This window comes from Molossus molossus, unplaced genomic scaffold (genome assembly GCF_014108415.1).
Source record: "Molossus molossus isolate mMolMol1 unplaced genomic scaffold, mMolMol1.p scaffold_m16_p_15, whole genome shotgun sequence".
NCBI lineage: Eukaryota > Metazoa > Chordata > Mammalia > Chiroptera > Molossidae > Molossus > Molossus molossus.
The window spans coordinates 37,692,597-37,709,281 of NW_023425350.1; the positions used below are offsets into that span (position 1 = coordinate 37,692,597).

Genomic DNA, 16,685 nt, shown 5'->3' on the forward strand with positions numbered 1-16,685 from the left:
ATCTCCCTTTCTCTCCCTCTCTCTGCCTCCCAGTCTGTCTGAAGATAAACTGAAAAATATCCTCAAGTGAGGATTAAAAAAAAGAAAGTCAGTAGGAAATACATGTCCATATAGAAAAAAAAGAATAAAAAATAGCAAATATACATACTCCTTTTGGAAAGCCATACACAGTGGAGAACTAAATCCAAAGACAAGGCACATCTGGGCATCGGGGCTATAGCCATGCTGGAGTAACATTTCTAGGCAGTCTTCATGCCCTCCAAACACTGCTGAGTAAACAGGGCTCACTTTGTCTAGCCCAGTGTCACAGACCCGGTTAGTAAGTGGTATTAGCAAGTCCAAGATTCTGCAAGTACACAAACACAGAAGTATTTAATGTTTTTATATGCACATAAGTATAGATAACATTTCTACAGTATGCATTTTAAGTGTCACCCATTGATTTATTTAATGAAAGTCTGGTCGTGGCCAGTTTGGCTCAGCAGTTAGAGCGTCGGCCCGCGGACCAATGAGTTGCGGGTTCGATTCCAGTCAAGGGCATGTACCTCCACTGCAGTTCTTCCCTGGCCCCCTGGTCAGGGTTCTGCAGGAGGCAACCAGTCAATGTGTCCCTCTCACGTTAATGTTTCTCTCTCTTTCCCTCTCTGATAAATAGAAAAATATCCTCAGGTGAGGATGTTTTTTAAAAATTGGTTGAGCCCTGGCCAGTTTTGCTCAGCGGTTAGAGCATTGGCCTGCGGTACAGAGAGACCTGGGTTCGGTTCTCGCTAGGGGCGCATACCTTGGTTGCAGTTTGTCCTTGGCCCTGGTTGGTCGTGTGGGTGGCGGCCACTCGATGTGTCCCTTTTGCGTTGATGTTTCTCTCTTTCTCTTCTTCTCTCTCCCTCCCACTCTGTCTGAACAAAAAATGGAAAAATGTCCTCGGGTGAGGATAAAAAAAAAAAAGGTTGATAAGCAGAAAAAGTTCTAAAGGAGAGCATTAAAACAGAAGTTCTTAGACTATTCGTACCTCCAACCAGTCAGCTGGAGAGAAAGGACTAATATATTTCTCTAAAATTAAAAACAAAACTAGAGATAATGAAAGCTAGTAGATACTCCCTTTTTCTGGGAAAAGAAAGGCAGGGCTACTCCAAAGTACATCCTCTCTCTCTGATACTTATGTAAAATAGGCCTGAGATGATAATAGTATTGAAGAACTTACAGACATAGAACTTACCTTAGAGGCAGTCTATAGAAAAAGTCCTCAGTCACAAAGAGAATTAACAAAATTGAGAATAAATGAGGACAAATTCCCAAGAGGGTTTTGCTATCAATTTAAAGCTCAGAATGTGATCATACTTAAGATTTATATTTAAATAATCAAAAATCTTAAAAAATACCAAATTTTAAAACCTAAATATTATGTTAAAATAAGGAATTTGTTACATATCTTAAAACTTAATAAATGTGTTTAATTTTTTTTAATGGTTGGAAAAACACTCAAGACACAAACGTGCTTACAAATATCTTTAAGGAAATTGTAAAATACCATGCCACCTAGTGGCGTAATAACCAAATTGCAGAATCTGTTTTCTGACTATGCAAACATACTAACAACTTCACTAACATTTTTTTAATTAAATAATACCAACAATAGCTAAAAAATTATAATGGCAGAATTATGAGTCAAAGACTTTAAGCACATATTTAAAAATCTCATTCAATGCCAATTTATGCTAATATAAGCTGCCGTATAATCAGATTATTAGCTTCCAAGATTCCTGGAACCCTCAATTTCAGGGAGTTCCAACCATCTTTTAGTCCCTCTCTCTCTCCAGAAAATGCCCCAAATTTCATGAGAACTTTGGCTAATAATATGAGTAATATAAGCAGGGAGAAGTACTAGTTTGGACTTGAGATTAGATGAATAGAAGTCTAAGCAAAGGGTTCAAGATGGGAGAACTGCCCAGAACACACAAAAACTAGACTCCAATAGGGGCCACAAACTCAAAAATTATCTGGGATCAGGGAGATAAGGTAAATGAGTTAAATAAGGTCATCATACAGCTAACTAAAGATGCCTGAGATAAAACTGGAGAAAAGCGGAAGAGTATGGCCACAGCTTGAGAAATCAAGTGCAGACAGCACCCTGAGAAAGCCCCCAGGATTGTCCCATTTCCAGCCACCGTGCCTGGGCCTTACACTAGGAAAGTGCAGGGATAAGAGGAGCTGGGGATGGCGGGGAGAACGGATGTGGGGGTGGATCTAGCCATTTAGCAGTTTGGTAGAGAAGAGAATAGTGAGGATTTTGTCTGGAGGTAATGGGTCTGGCCCAGAAGGCTCATTCTTTATTACCTTTTAATTATGAGACCATTTTTATTTTCCATTTTTAACACTTACTCTGTATGGCCCATTTGTGCAGCTGCATGAATAGGTAACTGCCAATTGTCCTCATTACAGTAGAGATTAGGATCTGCCCCACTGGACAGCAGAAGCTCCACACATTCTGTGTGGCCCTCTTGAGCAGCAATGAACAAGGGAGTCGCTTTGTCCAAGGCTTGACAATTGACATTTGCACCTAATACAAAATAAAACATTTAAAAGATAATCCTTATTTATGGGATTTTAAAAAAATGATACTGAACATAAATTTAAAAGCAACTTCCCTATAAGGATTTCACAGAACAGAATACCTTTGAACAATACAGGTTTGAATTTCATGGGTTCAATTATATGTGGATTTTTTTTCCACCTTGTAAACAGATGATGTAAAGTTACGATATCAATAAATACAATATAGTATATGGTCAATGCATTTTCTCTTTTGATTTTCTTAATAACATTTTCTTTCTCTAGCTTAGTTTATTGTAAGAATACAATATATAATATGTAAAACAAAAAATGTTTTAATCGACTGTTAATATTATCAGTAAGGCTGTCGGCCAGCAGTAGGCTATTAGTAGTCAAGTTTCATGGGAGTCAAAGTTATACGCAGATTTTCAACTATGGGTGGAGGGGGGTTGTTAGAGCCCCTGATCCTCATATTGTTCAAGGGCCAACTGTACAATAGTTTCCTCCCATCAGTGGATATTGTTGTATAAACATTGATTTACCTAACTTGCTGGTAATAATTTAAATTGTTTTGCTTTTATTTTGGCAAGAAAATAAGTTATTAATATTTTAGAATTACTTTGTAAGTTAAAACAAAATTCTTAGTTAACGAAAGATTCATTTCATTACCATCTCTCTTTCAACAAGCACTCTGTGGTTCTAATAAAATAATCATTTAAAAAGATAAAAAGCAAACCATCAAATAAGGTAGCATTTCTGAAAAGTACTAGAAAAAAAACCTAAATTATAAACCTTTGTAGATGCCACCAATCAACTCAGGCTAAGTGTTATGAAAAAAATTACAGTGGAGATGACATACATGAGGGCTATGCCTTAAAACTAATATTGACTATACTAATATTGACTATTACATTTTCTTCATGACCAATGCATGACAGAGCCTCCAATAAAAAGAAAAAGATCTATTTAAATGGGTTTCTGATTTTTAAAAAGCATAAATCTAATCAATTATTTACATACCAGCTATATAAAGATGGTGAAAGTGACCTCAATATTTGTAGAGGTTTTGAAAATAGCAGGCTTCCCCAAACTTTTCTCATTGACTATTAATGTGTTAAATTTGCTAACTATGATGTTATTATATGACAGTGAGGATTTTAAAATTTCTGGAATAGCCCTGGCCGGTTTGGCTCAGAGATTGGAGCATCAGCCTGTGGTCCAGAGAGACCTGGGTTCAGTTTCCGCTAAGGGCACATACCTTGGTTGCAGTTTGTCCCCGGCCCTGGTTGGGTCGTGCAGGAGGCAGCCACTTGATGTGTCCCTTTCACGTCGATGTTTCTCTCTCTCTTCCTCTCTCACCTTCCTACTCTATCTGAACAAAAAGTGGAAAAATGTTCTCGGGTGAGGATAAAAAAATAAAAATTACTGGAATATAGCTCAGTGGGAAAATCATTATTACCAAGGGGAGAAGAACTATTTTTTATTTAAAAGGATGTTCCATAAATATACCTTAATAAACCAAAGCCATGAGATGGGTAAAAACTAGGCAAAATATGAGTTTATGCAAACTTCAGAAATTCCAACTGGACATTGAACATGTCAGACAAGTAGAATCTTAACTTAATAGAAGGTGATGCTTCACCTACTATCAGCCTCAGAAAGGAGTGGACACTATTACTGAGAAAAGACTTCAAAAAAGAAGTTAACTTTCTTTTTTTAAGCAATGTTTCATTTTGAATGACAATTTCAAAGTTTCGGAAAGAATAAGGAACTAGACCCTGTGAGATTACAGGTAGAAAAGTTGGAAAAAAATGACAGACAATTCATTGAAAGTCATTTTAAGGGGTTAGAAACATAGTTACTTTATAAACATACCTGTATACCTTTTCAACTTGCTGTTCATAACTATTCAGAGAGGAGAGAAGAAAAAAAGAAAAGAAAAAGAAAAAGAACAAAGCAAAACACTAGGTACTTAGCATCCCAGGAGAGACTTGGCATGAGGAGAGTCATTAAGGTGCAGTTTAACCTATTTTATTCTAAATCTTAGTTATATACTAATAATTGGAAGTTATGGGACTGGAAGCCATAATATGAATCAGGACAGTCCTCAGGAAGACACAATGTAGAATAAGTAGGAAGATGAATCAGAAGGCCTGTGTCCAAGTCCTGATTCTGCCAAGAAATACTTTCTAGATCTTTGGCAAGACAAACACTCAGGGTCTGGGATTCTTAATCTAAAAACACATGTATAATAAATTATTTTGGAGATTCCCCTCAACTATAAGATTTATAGACTCATCTTAATTTGGCACTTAATAAATGTTTGTTCTGCTTCCCACTTCAACTTGAGTATTTGAAGGTTTGTAAAGAGAAATTACAAATAAGAAAATACATGCTGCCTAAATAAACTTTGTTTTGTATATTTAAAGAGAATTTCATAAAAGCCTAGGTGAAATAGGAAGTATATGAGAAGCACAGGCATTTAAAAAATTTATATTTTAGGTAATTTAATTTTTTTTTTAATTTGCCTGATAGTAAAACTGGTGTATTTCCCTTCTGCTCTTAAAATCCACACTCCAGCAGGCTAGCACTTCTGAGGGCTTATGTGTTTGGAGAAATTTAAAAGCCCTTACATAATAAATGTTTTGGTCACAGAAATGTCATACAGAGTAAGAATGTCACCCCAACACCATCTGACAATGCTGAATGTGTAATGATTGTTAAGGAGAAAGCTTTAACAAGTTTATGTTGCTATCAACATAATAAAGTATAAATATGCTTTGAAATAAATCCATTTAAATAATCATACAATTGATCAAAACATACAACTCAAAGGCTTAATATACAAAATAGCTTCCTAGCAAATTAATTAATCTTAATATAGTCTTCCATCCTAGAATGTTGGAACTGCTCGGGTCCCTATAAGAAAGGACAGCCCATCATTCACCTTCCAATAAACCTGCTTTAGTGATAGATCATTCTGTTCCTCCTCAGATAAATGAGTAGCTGTGCATTGCATTATGTTAGTTATAGACACTTAGTAACCAGGTTTATAAATCAACTTGTATGTACTCTTATTTACCACTAACATAAAATCATAAATTTCACTACCTGATTTATATCTGGGTCAAGAATTCTTCCTAGGAAGATAACCACAGTCAAAGTCATGATCTTAAAAGTGCAAAGGCTAATGGAGTAATCTTACCTGATGAAATGAGTATGCTCAAACTTTCTAGTTTGCCATACTGAGCAGCCACAAATAAAGGTGTGATTCCAAAGTCATCCTGGCATTCCTTGTTTGCTCCTCTTTTAAGAAGCAATTTTATGATCTCAGCATTTTCCTAAAGCAGATTTATATTTTAAAAACAAGAGAAAACAAAGAAAATTGAAGGTATTTCTTTTCTTGTTGTTGTTTGGTTTGGTTTTTCCTCACTAAAGGAAAACCTTTTTTTAAAAGTTGGATGGGAAGAAGTATTAAACAATCAGATTATTCTATACCTTTAGCAAACCCACTAAACACAGATGAACTGATCTCTAGGAATTATAATCATTATAAAATCCTTCAAAAATAGCTTGCTACCCAAACACTAAGGAGTTATCACAGTTTCTAAACACATTGCTATACATAAAATTAGCCATTGCTCCTTATCAATTTATATTCCAAGTATTCTGATAGTCTCTTAACTATGCTATCAACATTTGAAAAACTTAGATAATGCCTGTCACCCAAAGCTGCTGAAACTACTAAAGCAGTTGGTTTATTCAGAATGATCATTAGCATTTAGACTGCCTTTTCTGTACTGCACTAACCATCATAAATCACAGACAAGTAGGAAGCAAAAACTGTATAGAACTGTCATTTTAAAAGGGTAAAACATACAATTTACATGAAGATGAAATAATAAATTCAGAAGTTACCTGAAAAGTAGCCTGGTGTAAGGCATTCCATCCACACATAGAATGGGATCCATTAACATTTGCTCCGTGTCGAAGCAACAGCCTTAACACATCCATCCGTCCATTTTCAACAGCTGCAATATAGCAGTCAAAAAATAAATTATTGTCAGTAGAAAGCCACGTTTGTAGGACTGGACACTTTGGTGATGTTCTCATCACTCATTCACCTTGAACTCACAATGCTGTGATCATTCCTATTAACAAATCAAAACACACACTCTCTACACAAGGCCAAAACATTTATCACGATGTTTTAGCCCAAACCCAGTAATATATACATCCTTTCTGTGTACATACAAATTATTTACAATTGTATTTTAAAAGACAGAGAGAGGAAATGGAAGCAAAAAGTAAACATTTTCTCTGATAACAGAGACATTAAGTTTCTATTTTGTTAAAAAATGCAATGGAGCCCAGCCAGTATGGCTCAGTGGTTGAGCGTCAATGCATGCATCAAGGGTTCAATTCCTGGTCAGGACACAAGCCCAGGTTGTGGGCCAAATCCCCAATGGGGGGCATGCAGGAGGCTGCCAATCGATGTTCTCTCTCATCGATGTTTCTATCTCTCTCTCCCTCTCCCTTCCACTCTCTCTCTAAAAATAAAGGGGAAAAAATGATATTGAGAGGAGAATGGGATAAACAGGTCAAAAGATAGAGTCTCAAAAGGATTAAAAGTTTTCCTATCATTACCGTTGGATCACAAATGACAACTGAAAGAGCAATACTGCAAGTTCTGCATCTTAGATACTTTTTGCCATCATAAACAGCAAACATTGTTAAAATTAAAAATATAGAAAAACTTGCTTATTTGAACTAAAAAGGAACTCGATAACTAAAGAGTGTTGTTAAAGAAATGCGTTTTACTTAACCACAGTAAATGAAACTAATGTCTCCCACTTTGGAAAACAGTATGAAGGTTCATCTGGAAATTAAGAAAAGAGCTATGATATGACACAGCAGCAACCCTCTCCTGGGTATCTACCCCCAAAATTTGAAAACGTTTATTCATAAGAATACATGAACCCCTATGTTCATTGCACCATTATGCACGGTCGCCAAAACAGAAACAACCATGTATCTTTCAATGGATGATTGGATAAAGAGGATGCAGTACATGTACACAATGGAATACTACTCAGCCATAAGAAAGGACGAAATACTGCCATTTGCAGCAACATGGATGGATCTTGAGAGAGTACTGTGCTAATTAAAATAAGTAAGCTGGAAAAGGACAAGAATCATGCTGGCTGTTTTGGCTCAGCAGTTAGAGCATTGGCCCTCAGACTGAAGGGGGGAGCGTATCATGAGGAAGGCAACCAATCAATGTGTCTTACATTGATGCTTCTCTCTCTCCCTCTCTCTTTCTCTCACTCCCTTCCATTCTATCAAAAAATCTATGGAAAATTATTCGCGGATGAGAATAAACAAAAAAAAGAAAAGGACGTGATGAACCATGTGATTTCATTCATATGCAGAATATAAAACAGAAAGCAACAAACAAACAAACTTAGACACAGACAATAGAAGAGTGGTTACCAGAGACGGGCATGAAGAAGGTAAAGGAAACAAAATTTATGGTGATGGAAGGAGACTAGACTTTGGGTGGTAAGCATATAATGCAATATACAGATAATGTATAATTATTGAATTATACACTTGAAACTATGTAATATTACTAACCAATGTCACCCCAATATACTTAGTTTAAAAAATCAAATAAATTAAAAACAAAAAAACTAATGGCTCCCAAGTTGTAGGTAAAGTAAATCCTTTAAAGGAATCATTTGCATGCCTATGGATACCTAAAAATCATGTGCCGTTTTACTAGTTTCACCAAACTATTCTACTTTCTTTTACATATATCTAATTTAACATTAGCACAAGATATGTCTAGTCTAATATCTTGTACAAAAAACAGTTTATAAATCCTACCTCATGAGGGTGAACATAGGTATAATGCTATTAAGTTGATAGAACAAGCCAGGTAAACTCTCCAGATGCTATTTACCACAAAACTTTCTGCTTTGATGGTGACAGTAATCCTAGAAGAGTTAATGGGAAGAAAAACCAATGCCAGAAGAGAGCTATATAACACTTAATAAAATAAGTACACACATACACATGCACCATTAAGTAAATAAGGTATACTGTGAATATTGTAGGTGTGAGGCTACTGCAATGACTTCTTAAAATTCTGACTTTGGGTAAATATCTGCATCTATAAAAGGACAGAGAGCAGAGATGTATATAAAGTCTGACTTCATGTACTTGGTAACACAAAAGAAAAACAAGGAAGATGTTTTATTTCAAGCATACAGTTATTCTGTATCTTCTACTGCAGCAGGAGGCAAGAATCAGCAGCTCTCAGTCACAAACTGGAAAGACACTACACATTTGGAGGAAGGGTCACACCTAAAAAATGCTAAAATAGATGTAACAACAGGAAAATAAAATACTTAAACGTATAAAATAAATAATAAATATACTCATCATTATTGAAGATGGTAACATGCCATTGATACTCTATTAGTTTATATATGGAATTTATAGTAAAGCCTATTTCCCCAAAAAGAATTGTCATAAATTCTTTAATGAAGAATTCTCTTACCCTGGGAGGTTCCAGAAACTTAACCACCATGGCTGAGATAGTACCACTGTAGAAGTAGTTTAATAAATCGTATTTCTAAGTTAACATTCAAGGGCATTTTACTAGGGAAAAAACAACAGTTTTCAAACTGTTATTTTTCTATAATCAATCTAAAGTCAATCTAATTTTGGATGGAGGTCATAATAGAAAAGGAAGAAAATCTGTTTTATATCCAATTCACACATCATTATCAGTGATTGCTGGCAAAAATCATTCTATAGCTAAATCCTGAGTTAAAGATTATCAGGTTGTCAGTGGTGATATATGAAGCAGAGTGAAGATAAGTTTGTTTTTCATGAGTTAGGCTGACCTTATAAAAGTGAAAGTTGAAAAAATTTGTTTTGATTATTAAGTACACTACAGAAGTCAGAGATAAAATACATTAATACTGAAACCAATGCATGAACAGATAAATAACATTTTATAGGTCTTGCAAATTATTTCAAAATAATGCAAACTTAATTAATGGTAATAATTTAAAAATAATGTTTTATAATAGTGCATTTAGAGCTTACATCTACTACCAAAGCCTCTCCTTTGGAAAATGTGGATTAGCCTTCTTTGTCCTTACATGACAATTCACCACACTGAAGGGAAAAGGAAGAACCATACTAAAACAATGTATGTTATACATCAATAAAAGTTTATCAAAAAGAAAATACAGCCCTGGCCGGTTTGGCTCAGCGGTTAGAGCGTCAGCCTGCGGTCCTGAGAGACACGGGTTCGGTTCCCGCTAAGGGCACGTACCTCGGTTGCGGTTTGTCCCCGGCCCTGGTTGGTCGTGCGGGTGGCAGCCACTCGATGTGTCCCTTTCACATCGATGTTTCTCTCTCTCTCTTCCTCTCTCTCCCTCCCACTCTACCTGAACAAAACAAAAAAAAAATACAGACCCAAGCTTCCTATTTGTTAGCTACCTAATCTACTAAGAAGTATACTCCTTGAGGAAAGAAACTGTCTCTCATCCCCCTTATATGCCCAGAGCCAATCACAGAGAGAACATAGGCAATAAATAATCATTGGATGAATAAAAAAAAAAATGTCTGGAAGAAAATAAGATTGTTTTCTTTTTAAAAATGCATTCCCTCTCCACACTGAATAGGTTTTGGAATTACAATGTGGGATATAACAATATAACTGGTACTAAATTAGCTATCCCACCATACATTATCGTAAGAGTGGACAAAACATAGAGACAACTTTTTCTGGCATTGAACAATATGCATAGACTGATTCCTGAGAGAAGGAAAACACATAAAGTGAGCCCTATGATCACCTCAGCTCTGCCTGAGGACATTTCTTGATCGTGGTGTAGTGAGCTAAAGTCTAAGCAAAGCAAGGGCAAGGCTGAGGTAAGAGTACTTCAAGCAGAGGAAGTAGTCCAAGTAGAGTGCAGCAGTCCACTGAGCTAAGGAGGCAGAAATTAGAGTTTAAATGGTTGAAATCCGTGGAGCAAGACCCAAGAGAAAAGAGAATTATGTAGAGGGGGGCCCCAATGTGGCAGTTCTCCAAAATTCCTTGACTGTGATCCGGACTGCACACATGTAAAGCAAGATGAAAGCCTACAAGAGAACTGCTAATGGGTTCAGAATTAAACAGAGGGAACTAGAGATCCAACAGTGCTGAGAAGCACTGGCACTCCTAGAAGCTCCGTCTAGGTCTTCTCTGAAACCATAGGACCTCACTAACACCTTGGGCATCCAGCTGAGACACCCAAAAGGCAGAGCCCTAGGAGTAAGGATCACATCTGAGAGTAAGGCCAACTCTGGGTCTGCTCTAACTAAGCCTAAAAGAAGCCCTGACAACAAGATCAGGAAGGAGGCAGAGGTTGGGAGTTGAGTTACACCAAGCTTAATTGGCTTGGAAAGCACCTTATGCTCTCCACAGATCTAGTCTAACAAAGTATAAAACCAAACCTAAAACAAGTTCAAGGTGATAAGCCAGTATATGACCTACCTATTAAGAAAACAAAAATCTGCATTTCTCGGAGGAAGATAACAGAATTCTAGTCTCTGTAACATACTAGCCACAATATCTAGTATACAAGCCAGAAAGTAGTCAACAGCAACTGACCCCAAGATGGCCCACATATTGGATTTAACAGATTAACTAAAGTAGCTATTTAAATATGCTTTAAAATATTTTTTAAAATATGTTTAAATATTTTGTTTTTAATATACATATGGTATACAGGATAGGTAAACATAGAGAATTTCGAGAGAAATTAAGCTTTCTTTTTTAAAGAACCAAATGAAAATTCTAGAACTGAACAATTAAACATGAAATGATGGTAGAAGAGTCAGTGAACTTAAAAACATCAATATAAATCTTCCAATCTAAAGAACTGAGAGGAAAAAAGTCTGAAGGAAGAAATCTACTGTTCAGGTCTAATGGGACAACATCAAAGAGTCTAACATACATGCAATCCAAGTCCCAGAAGGAAAAGAGTAAGAACAGGACAGAAAAAATACATTTGAAGAAATAATGGCTGGAATTTTCCAAAATTTGATTTTAAAAACCAAAATCAAAAGCCATATTGACTTACAGATCCCAGAAATTCTGCAAACCACAATGCTTTGGAAGTCATTACACTTACTATGACTTCACATGCTATGTAAATTAAAGGTGACTCTATTAACATACCCAACAGCTCTGTGGAAAAATTTAAATTATTATAAAAGCAGCTGCAAACAAGCCACTGAAATCAACTTAACAACGTAATATTTTGACATTTTTTTCAGGGCTCCTATTTGCACTTAAAAACCCCAAAGACATTTCCTTAGACTGTAGAAATAGTATCATTTGTTCTCTATCTTAGTAAGACTCCATTGTAGTTAGTGACAATGACAACCTTGAAAGGCTCTTTGTTATAAATTCCAAGGAAACAGACTGCATACTTTCTCCTGGCTATATTGGGGTTATAAACAGTCACCGACTTTAGACTCAACAGTCACTAATTACCACAACTCAAATGCCCTCCTCCCAATCCAACAAAAAAAACCTTACAAAGATTTTCCACTCTTTCTCTATGATCTAATCCCAGCAAAGTCTTTCTTTTTTTTTTTAATTCTCACCCAAGGACATTTTTTCTATTTTTTGTTCAGATAAAGTGAGAGGGAGGGAGGGAGGGAGGGAGGGAGGGAAAGAAACTTCGACGTGAAAGGGACACATCGAGTGGCTGCCACCCGCACGACCCAACCAGGGCCGGGGACAAACTGCAACCGAGGTACGCGCCCTTAGCAGGAACTGAACCCAGGTCTCTCCGGACCACAGGCCCATGCTCTAACCGCTGAGCCAAACCGGCCAGGGCCCAGCAAAGTCTTTATTGGAAATTAATTTCTATTTACCTAAATTTGGAATATGCAGCTATAATTTAAGTATGTTTTTAGCCATTGTCAATCATATCCTAGAAGCCTACTAACATGTCCCAAACTAAATCATTATGGTAAGGCTGAAGAATTCTTTACTTTTGAGGAAATATTATTAAACTTGAATGTACACCATACTTATGTATTTATGTCCAGTATAGGCACTCAACTAAAATTTCTTTTCTTCTCCTCAACAATATGGTAATACCAACCTCCTTCAATTCAGAAGCATTTCCACAACTCAAGTGATTCTGAACTGAGAAAGAGTGATATGGGAACACTGGCAAATAAAACAAATTTCTACATGATAAGAGGACAGCCACACACATGAGAAGTACCCTAGAGGGTATCTGAAAGAAAAAAAGAGAAGGAAAGAAAACACTTCACAAGTGCAAATAACTAGGACCAGGCATTTCAGTAGCAACAAACTGTAACTCCCCTTACATTCTGTGCTATGTCAGTAGTGGCAACATCTTATCTCCCATCAGAACCTTCGGGTAACGTGCTCAAACGAGCACCAGTAACAATCTGTGTACAAGATGGTCTCTGGAGAGCAAAGAAAAATTAACTGGACTCTTGTAAATATCACGTTCTTTTACAAACCATTATCAATACTGGCAGATGCTAAAAACATAACTGGCCACTCCTCCATCCAATATTTTGTTCTAGAGCTAATGTGTGAACAGGTAACAAATATTACATGAGGTAGAAATGATGAAACACTATATTAAAAGAGATATAAGGGACATATAATTACAATTTATATTCAGAGACCTTAATTGGATCCTGATTTCAACAAACTAAAAATACACATATACGTTATGACAATCAGGGAAATCTGTATACTGACTGGGTATTTGGTGATAATAATGAATTACTGTTAATTTTAGGAGCAATAATAGTATTGTGGTGGTGTTTGTTTTACTTTATTTTTATTGTTGACACTATTACAGATGTCCCCATCCTCCCTCTACCTTGTGCCCAGTTCCACCCAGGCCCTGCCCCACCCCCACTTCCCTCTAGCCATCACCACACTGTCGTCTGTGTCTACGGGTTATGCATATATGTTCTTTTCTTTAAAAAAATCTTTATCCTTTGAAGAGACATATGCAAACATTTATGTTTGAAATTATATGATGAATAGAATTTTCCTTCAAAATGAATAGAGATTATGGATAGAACTATAACTGAAATATAATTGGTCCTGAGTTGATAAATATTGAAGTTGGGTGTTAGGTACATGGCAATTTATTACATTTTTCTATATACTTTTGAAATTATCCATGAAGTTTTAAAAATTAAATAAACTAAAAAGGCTATCACCAATTCTGAAGAGAATTTCAAATGGGAAATCCAAAAACACTGAGTATCTGAAAATTCCTAAAGTGTTTAAGTGTGAATTTTAAAAAATATATCAGAATAAAAATCTAACTGAACACTGTCCTACTTTCTCAAAATATTATCTTAAGGTCACATTTTGTATGTTAATTAAAAATGCTTTAAAACCAAGAGAGACAAGGAAGTAGTTGAATCCACACAGAAAAATAACTGTAATTAGGACAGACTAACCTTCACAATAGTTTGTGCCTTTTACGGCACTTATAGTTTGCCTTGAATTCTGGTTGTTATGCTATCCCCAATTAGATGATATGACCTTGAAAGCAGGAATCAAGGGCAGAACCCTGATGATCACCTAATCAATTGCTGATGAGGGAAATTTGGCTACAACTTCTACCATTCCACTGATAAGCAAAGCTGACTGGCTAAGCTAGTGGTCTTTTGCTCCCTGTCTCACTTTGTGGGATCCACCTATATTTTTTTTTTTTATCCTCACCCAAGGACATTCTTCCATTTTTTGTACAGATAGAGTGGGAGGAAGAGAGAGGAAGAGAGAGAGAGGGAAACATCGATATGAAAAGGACACATCGAGTGGCCGCCACCCACACGACCAACCAGGGCCGGGGACAAACTGCAACCGAGGTACATGCCCTTAGCGGGAACCGAACCCGGGTCTCTCCGGACCGCAGGCGGATGCTCCAACCGCTGAGCCAAACCAGCCAGGGCTATATTTTTTTTTCCTTTATTGATTTTAGAGAGAGAGAATGGGAGAAGAGATAGAAACATTGACAAGCGAGAACATTGATTGGCCGCCTCCTACATGTCCCCCACTGGGGATTGGGCCCACAACCTAGGCATGTGCCCTGACCAGCAACCCCTTGGTACATGGGTCATCGCTCAACCACTGAGCCACACCAGCCAGGCAAGGAACCTACCTAGTATTGATGCTAGGGCAGAGGAGACAAATGCTTTAAAGACAGGACTACTGCACAATTCAGGATGTATGAAGAGCTGCACTCACCAACAGAGAAGCCACTAGCCACATGTTGCTATTTAAATTTAAATTAATTAAAATTTTAGTACTTCAGCCTTGGCCAGTTTGGCTCAGTGGTTAGAGTGTCGGCCCGCAGACCAATGACTCATGGGTTAGATTCTGGTCAAGGGCACATACCTCAGTTGAGGTTTATTCCTGGCCCTGGTCAGGGTCGTGCGGGAGGCAACCAATTTATGTTTCTCCCCCCCACCCCCACTCTGTCTGAGGATAAATGGAAAAAATATCCTCAGGTGAGGATTAAAAAAAACTTTAGTACTTCAATCCAAGTAACCACATTTAAAGTACTCAAAAGCCACACATGGCTAGTGACTATTATACTAAACAGTGTAGATGTAGGACATTTCTAAGTTCTATTGAACAGCACTGGTCTAGAATTTAAAACTTACCTAAATTGGAATTTATCCTAAAAGCCTAGGTATATCTACCTCCAAAATAAATACCTGGCTATAGGTGCTGGGAGCCAGATCACTAGTTATGATTCCTATGGCTTGGGGTAAGTGTTCAAGGAAATTAGTAATTCTAGAACCTAGATAAGTACTGTAGAGTCCGAGAGAAAAAAGAAAGCAGAATTATAGGATCTGGTATCCAAAAGAGACCAGAGCCCAAGGATAAATAATGAGGATGCAATAAAATACCCATTTTGAAAAGGAAATCTCAAAGTGTCTGGACACAAAGAGAGATGAGAAAAAGGCTTTTCTCCCTTCAATCCAAACAGATATTGTCTGTAAGACTCCGGCTGAAACAGTAGGAAAGAAAAACCAGAAGCTCTGAGGGTAGGGACACTGCCCCTCTCACAACAGGTCATATTATAGTACTGATGAAACCTGTGAAAGTAAAAGTCTAAGACAGAAAGAATGACATGGGAACATCATTTCCTACAATAATTTCTAGGGGGACGGTTTACATTTTTGAAGAAACAAGTTTTTCCATTCCCTAAATTAGAGAAAAAGAGAAAGCAAAAAGAAGTATTCTGGGATAATATGTCATAACAAAATATTTTTTTAAAAAAAGAAATTAAAATACTGGAAACAGCCTCTGACCCACACAAAACTTCTAACCAAAATCAACACTCAATTAAGGCATGTAACACATTGAGTAGTCATAAGGCCCACATGAAGACTTCATAAAGGCAGGAACTCAATGTAGGAGATTCTCATCTGGGACAAGTAAGGTAGACCTAGGCATATATGTAAGTGATAACTCTAACTAGGATCATTATTTAACACTGATCATTATTTAACAGAGCATTCATTAGAGAATAAGTTTTTAAAACAGGGAGTTTTTAAAATGTAATTATCCTCCAGAATGCTCTTTTGGAAAAATGCCTAATGTGACTATGTGTTCTAGGGAACTACTATAGTTAAGTTCTATACCAGATGCAAATCGCAGTGAGCTGAGTTTTACATCTATAAGCTAGTCACTTTGAGGCTCAGATATTGATAGTAATTCTACTGACAAATATCACAGTTGGTGAGGCTGTAGTGAACAGTTTAACCACAGTCTGTTCATCAGTTCTAGTTATAGCAGCCAGCTGCTGATTTTGGTGAGTGTCAGTGATCACCAAAACATTCAATTGGTACATTTGATTTATGTGTGAATGTTTACTTGTATCTATGCTTTTGTAAGTTCTACATGTACTCTGTTCTCCATTACGCTTTTTATTTTTCTATACAATTCAACAATAAAATAATCTTTGCACTGTACACCTAATTTGTATAAAACTTCTTTTCCCTACCTCTTTCATGAAGCAAAAAGAACGTTCACATGCCACTTA

General features: G+C 36.7%; 1 protein-coding gene across 8 annotated transcripts in view; it reads right to left on the minus strand.

Moving 5' to 3' along the window:
• Positions 1 to 16,685, minus strand: part of ASB3 (ankyrin repeat and SOCS box containing 3) — a 110,740-nt gene that overhangs the window by 32,816 nt on the left and 61,239 nt on the right. For all 8 annotated transcript variants that reach the window (XM_036262156.1, XM_036262148.1, XM_036262154.1 and 5 more), the window contains 4 exons: positions 6,469 to 6,581; positions 5,756 to 5,891; positions 2,380 to 2,557; positions 149 to 346 (listed from right to left, as the gene is read on the minus strand). In XM_036262156.1, the coding sequence (XP_036118049.1) occupies positions 149 to 346; positions 2,380 to 2,557; positions 5,756 to 5,891; positions 6,469 to 6,581 (625 nt within the window). The remainder of the gene's footprint in view (positions 1 to 148; positions 347 to 2,379; positions 2,558 to 5,755; positions 5,892 to 6,468; positions 6,582 to 16,685) is intronic.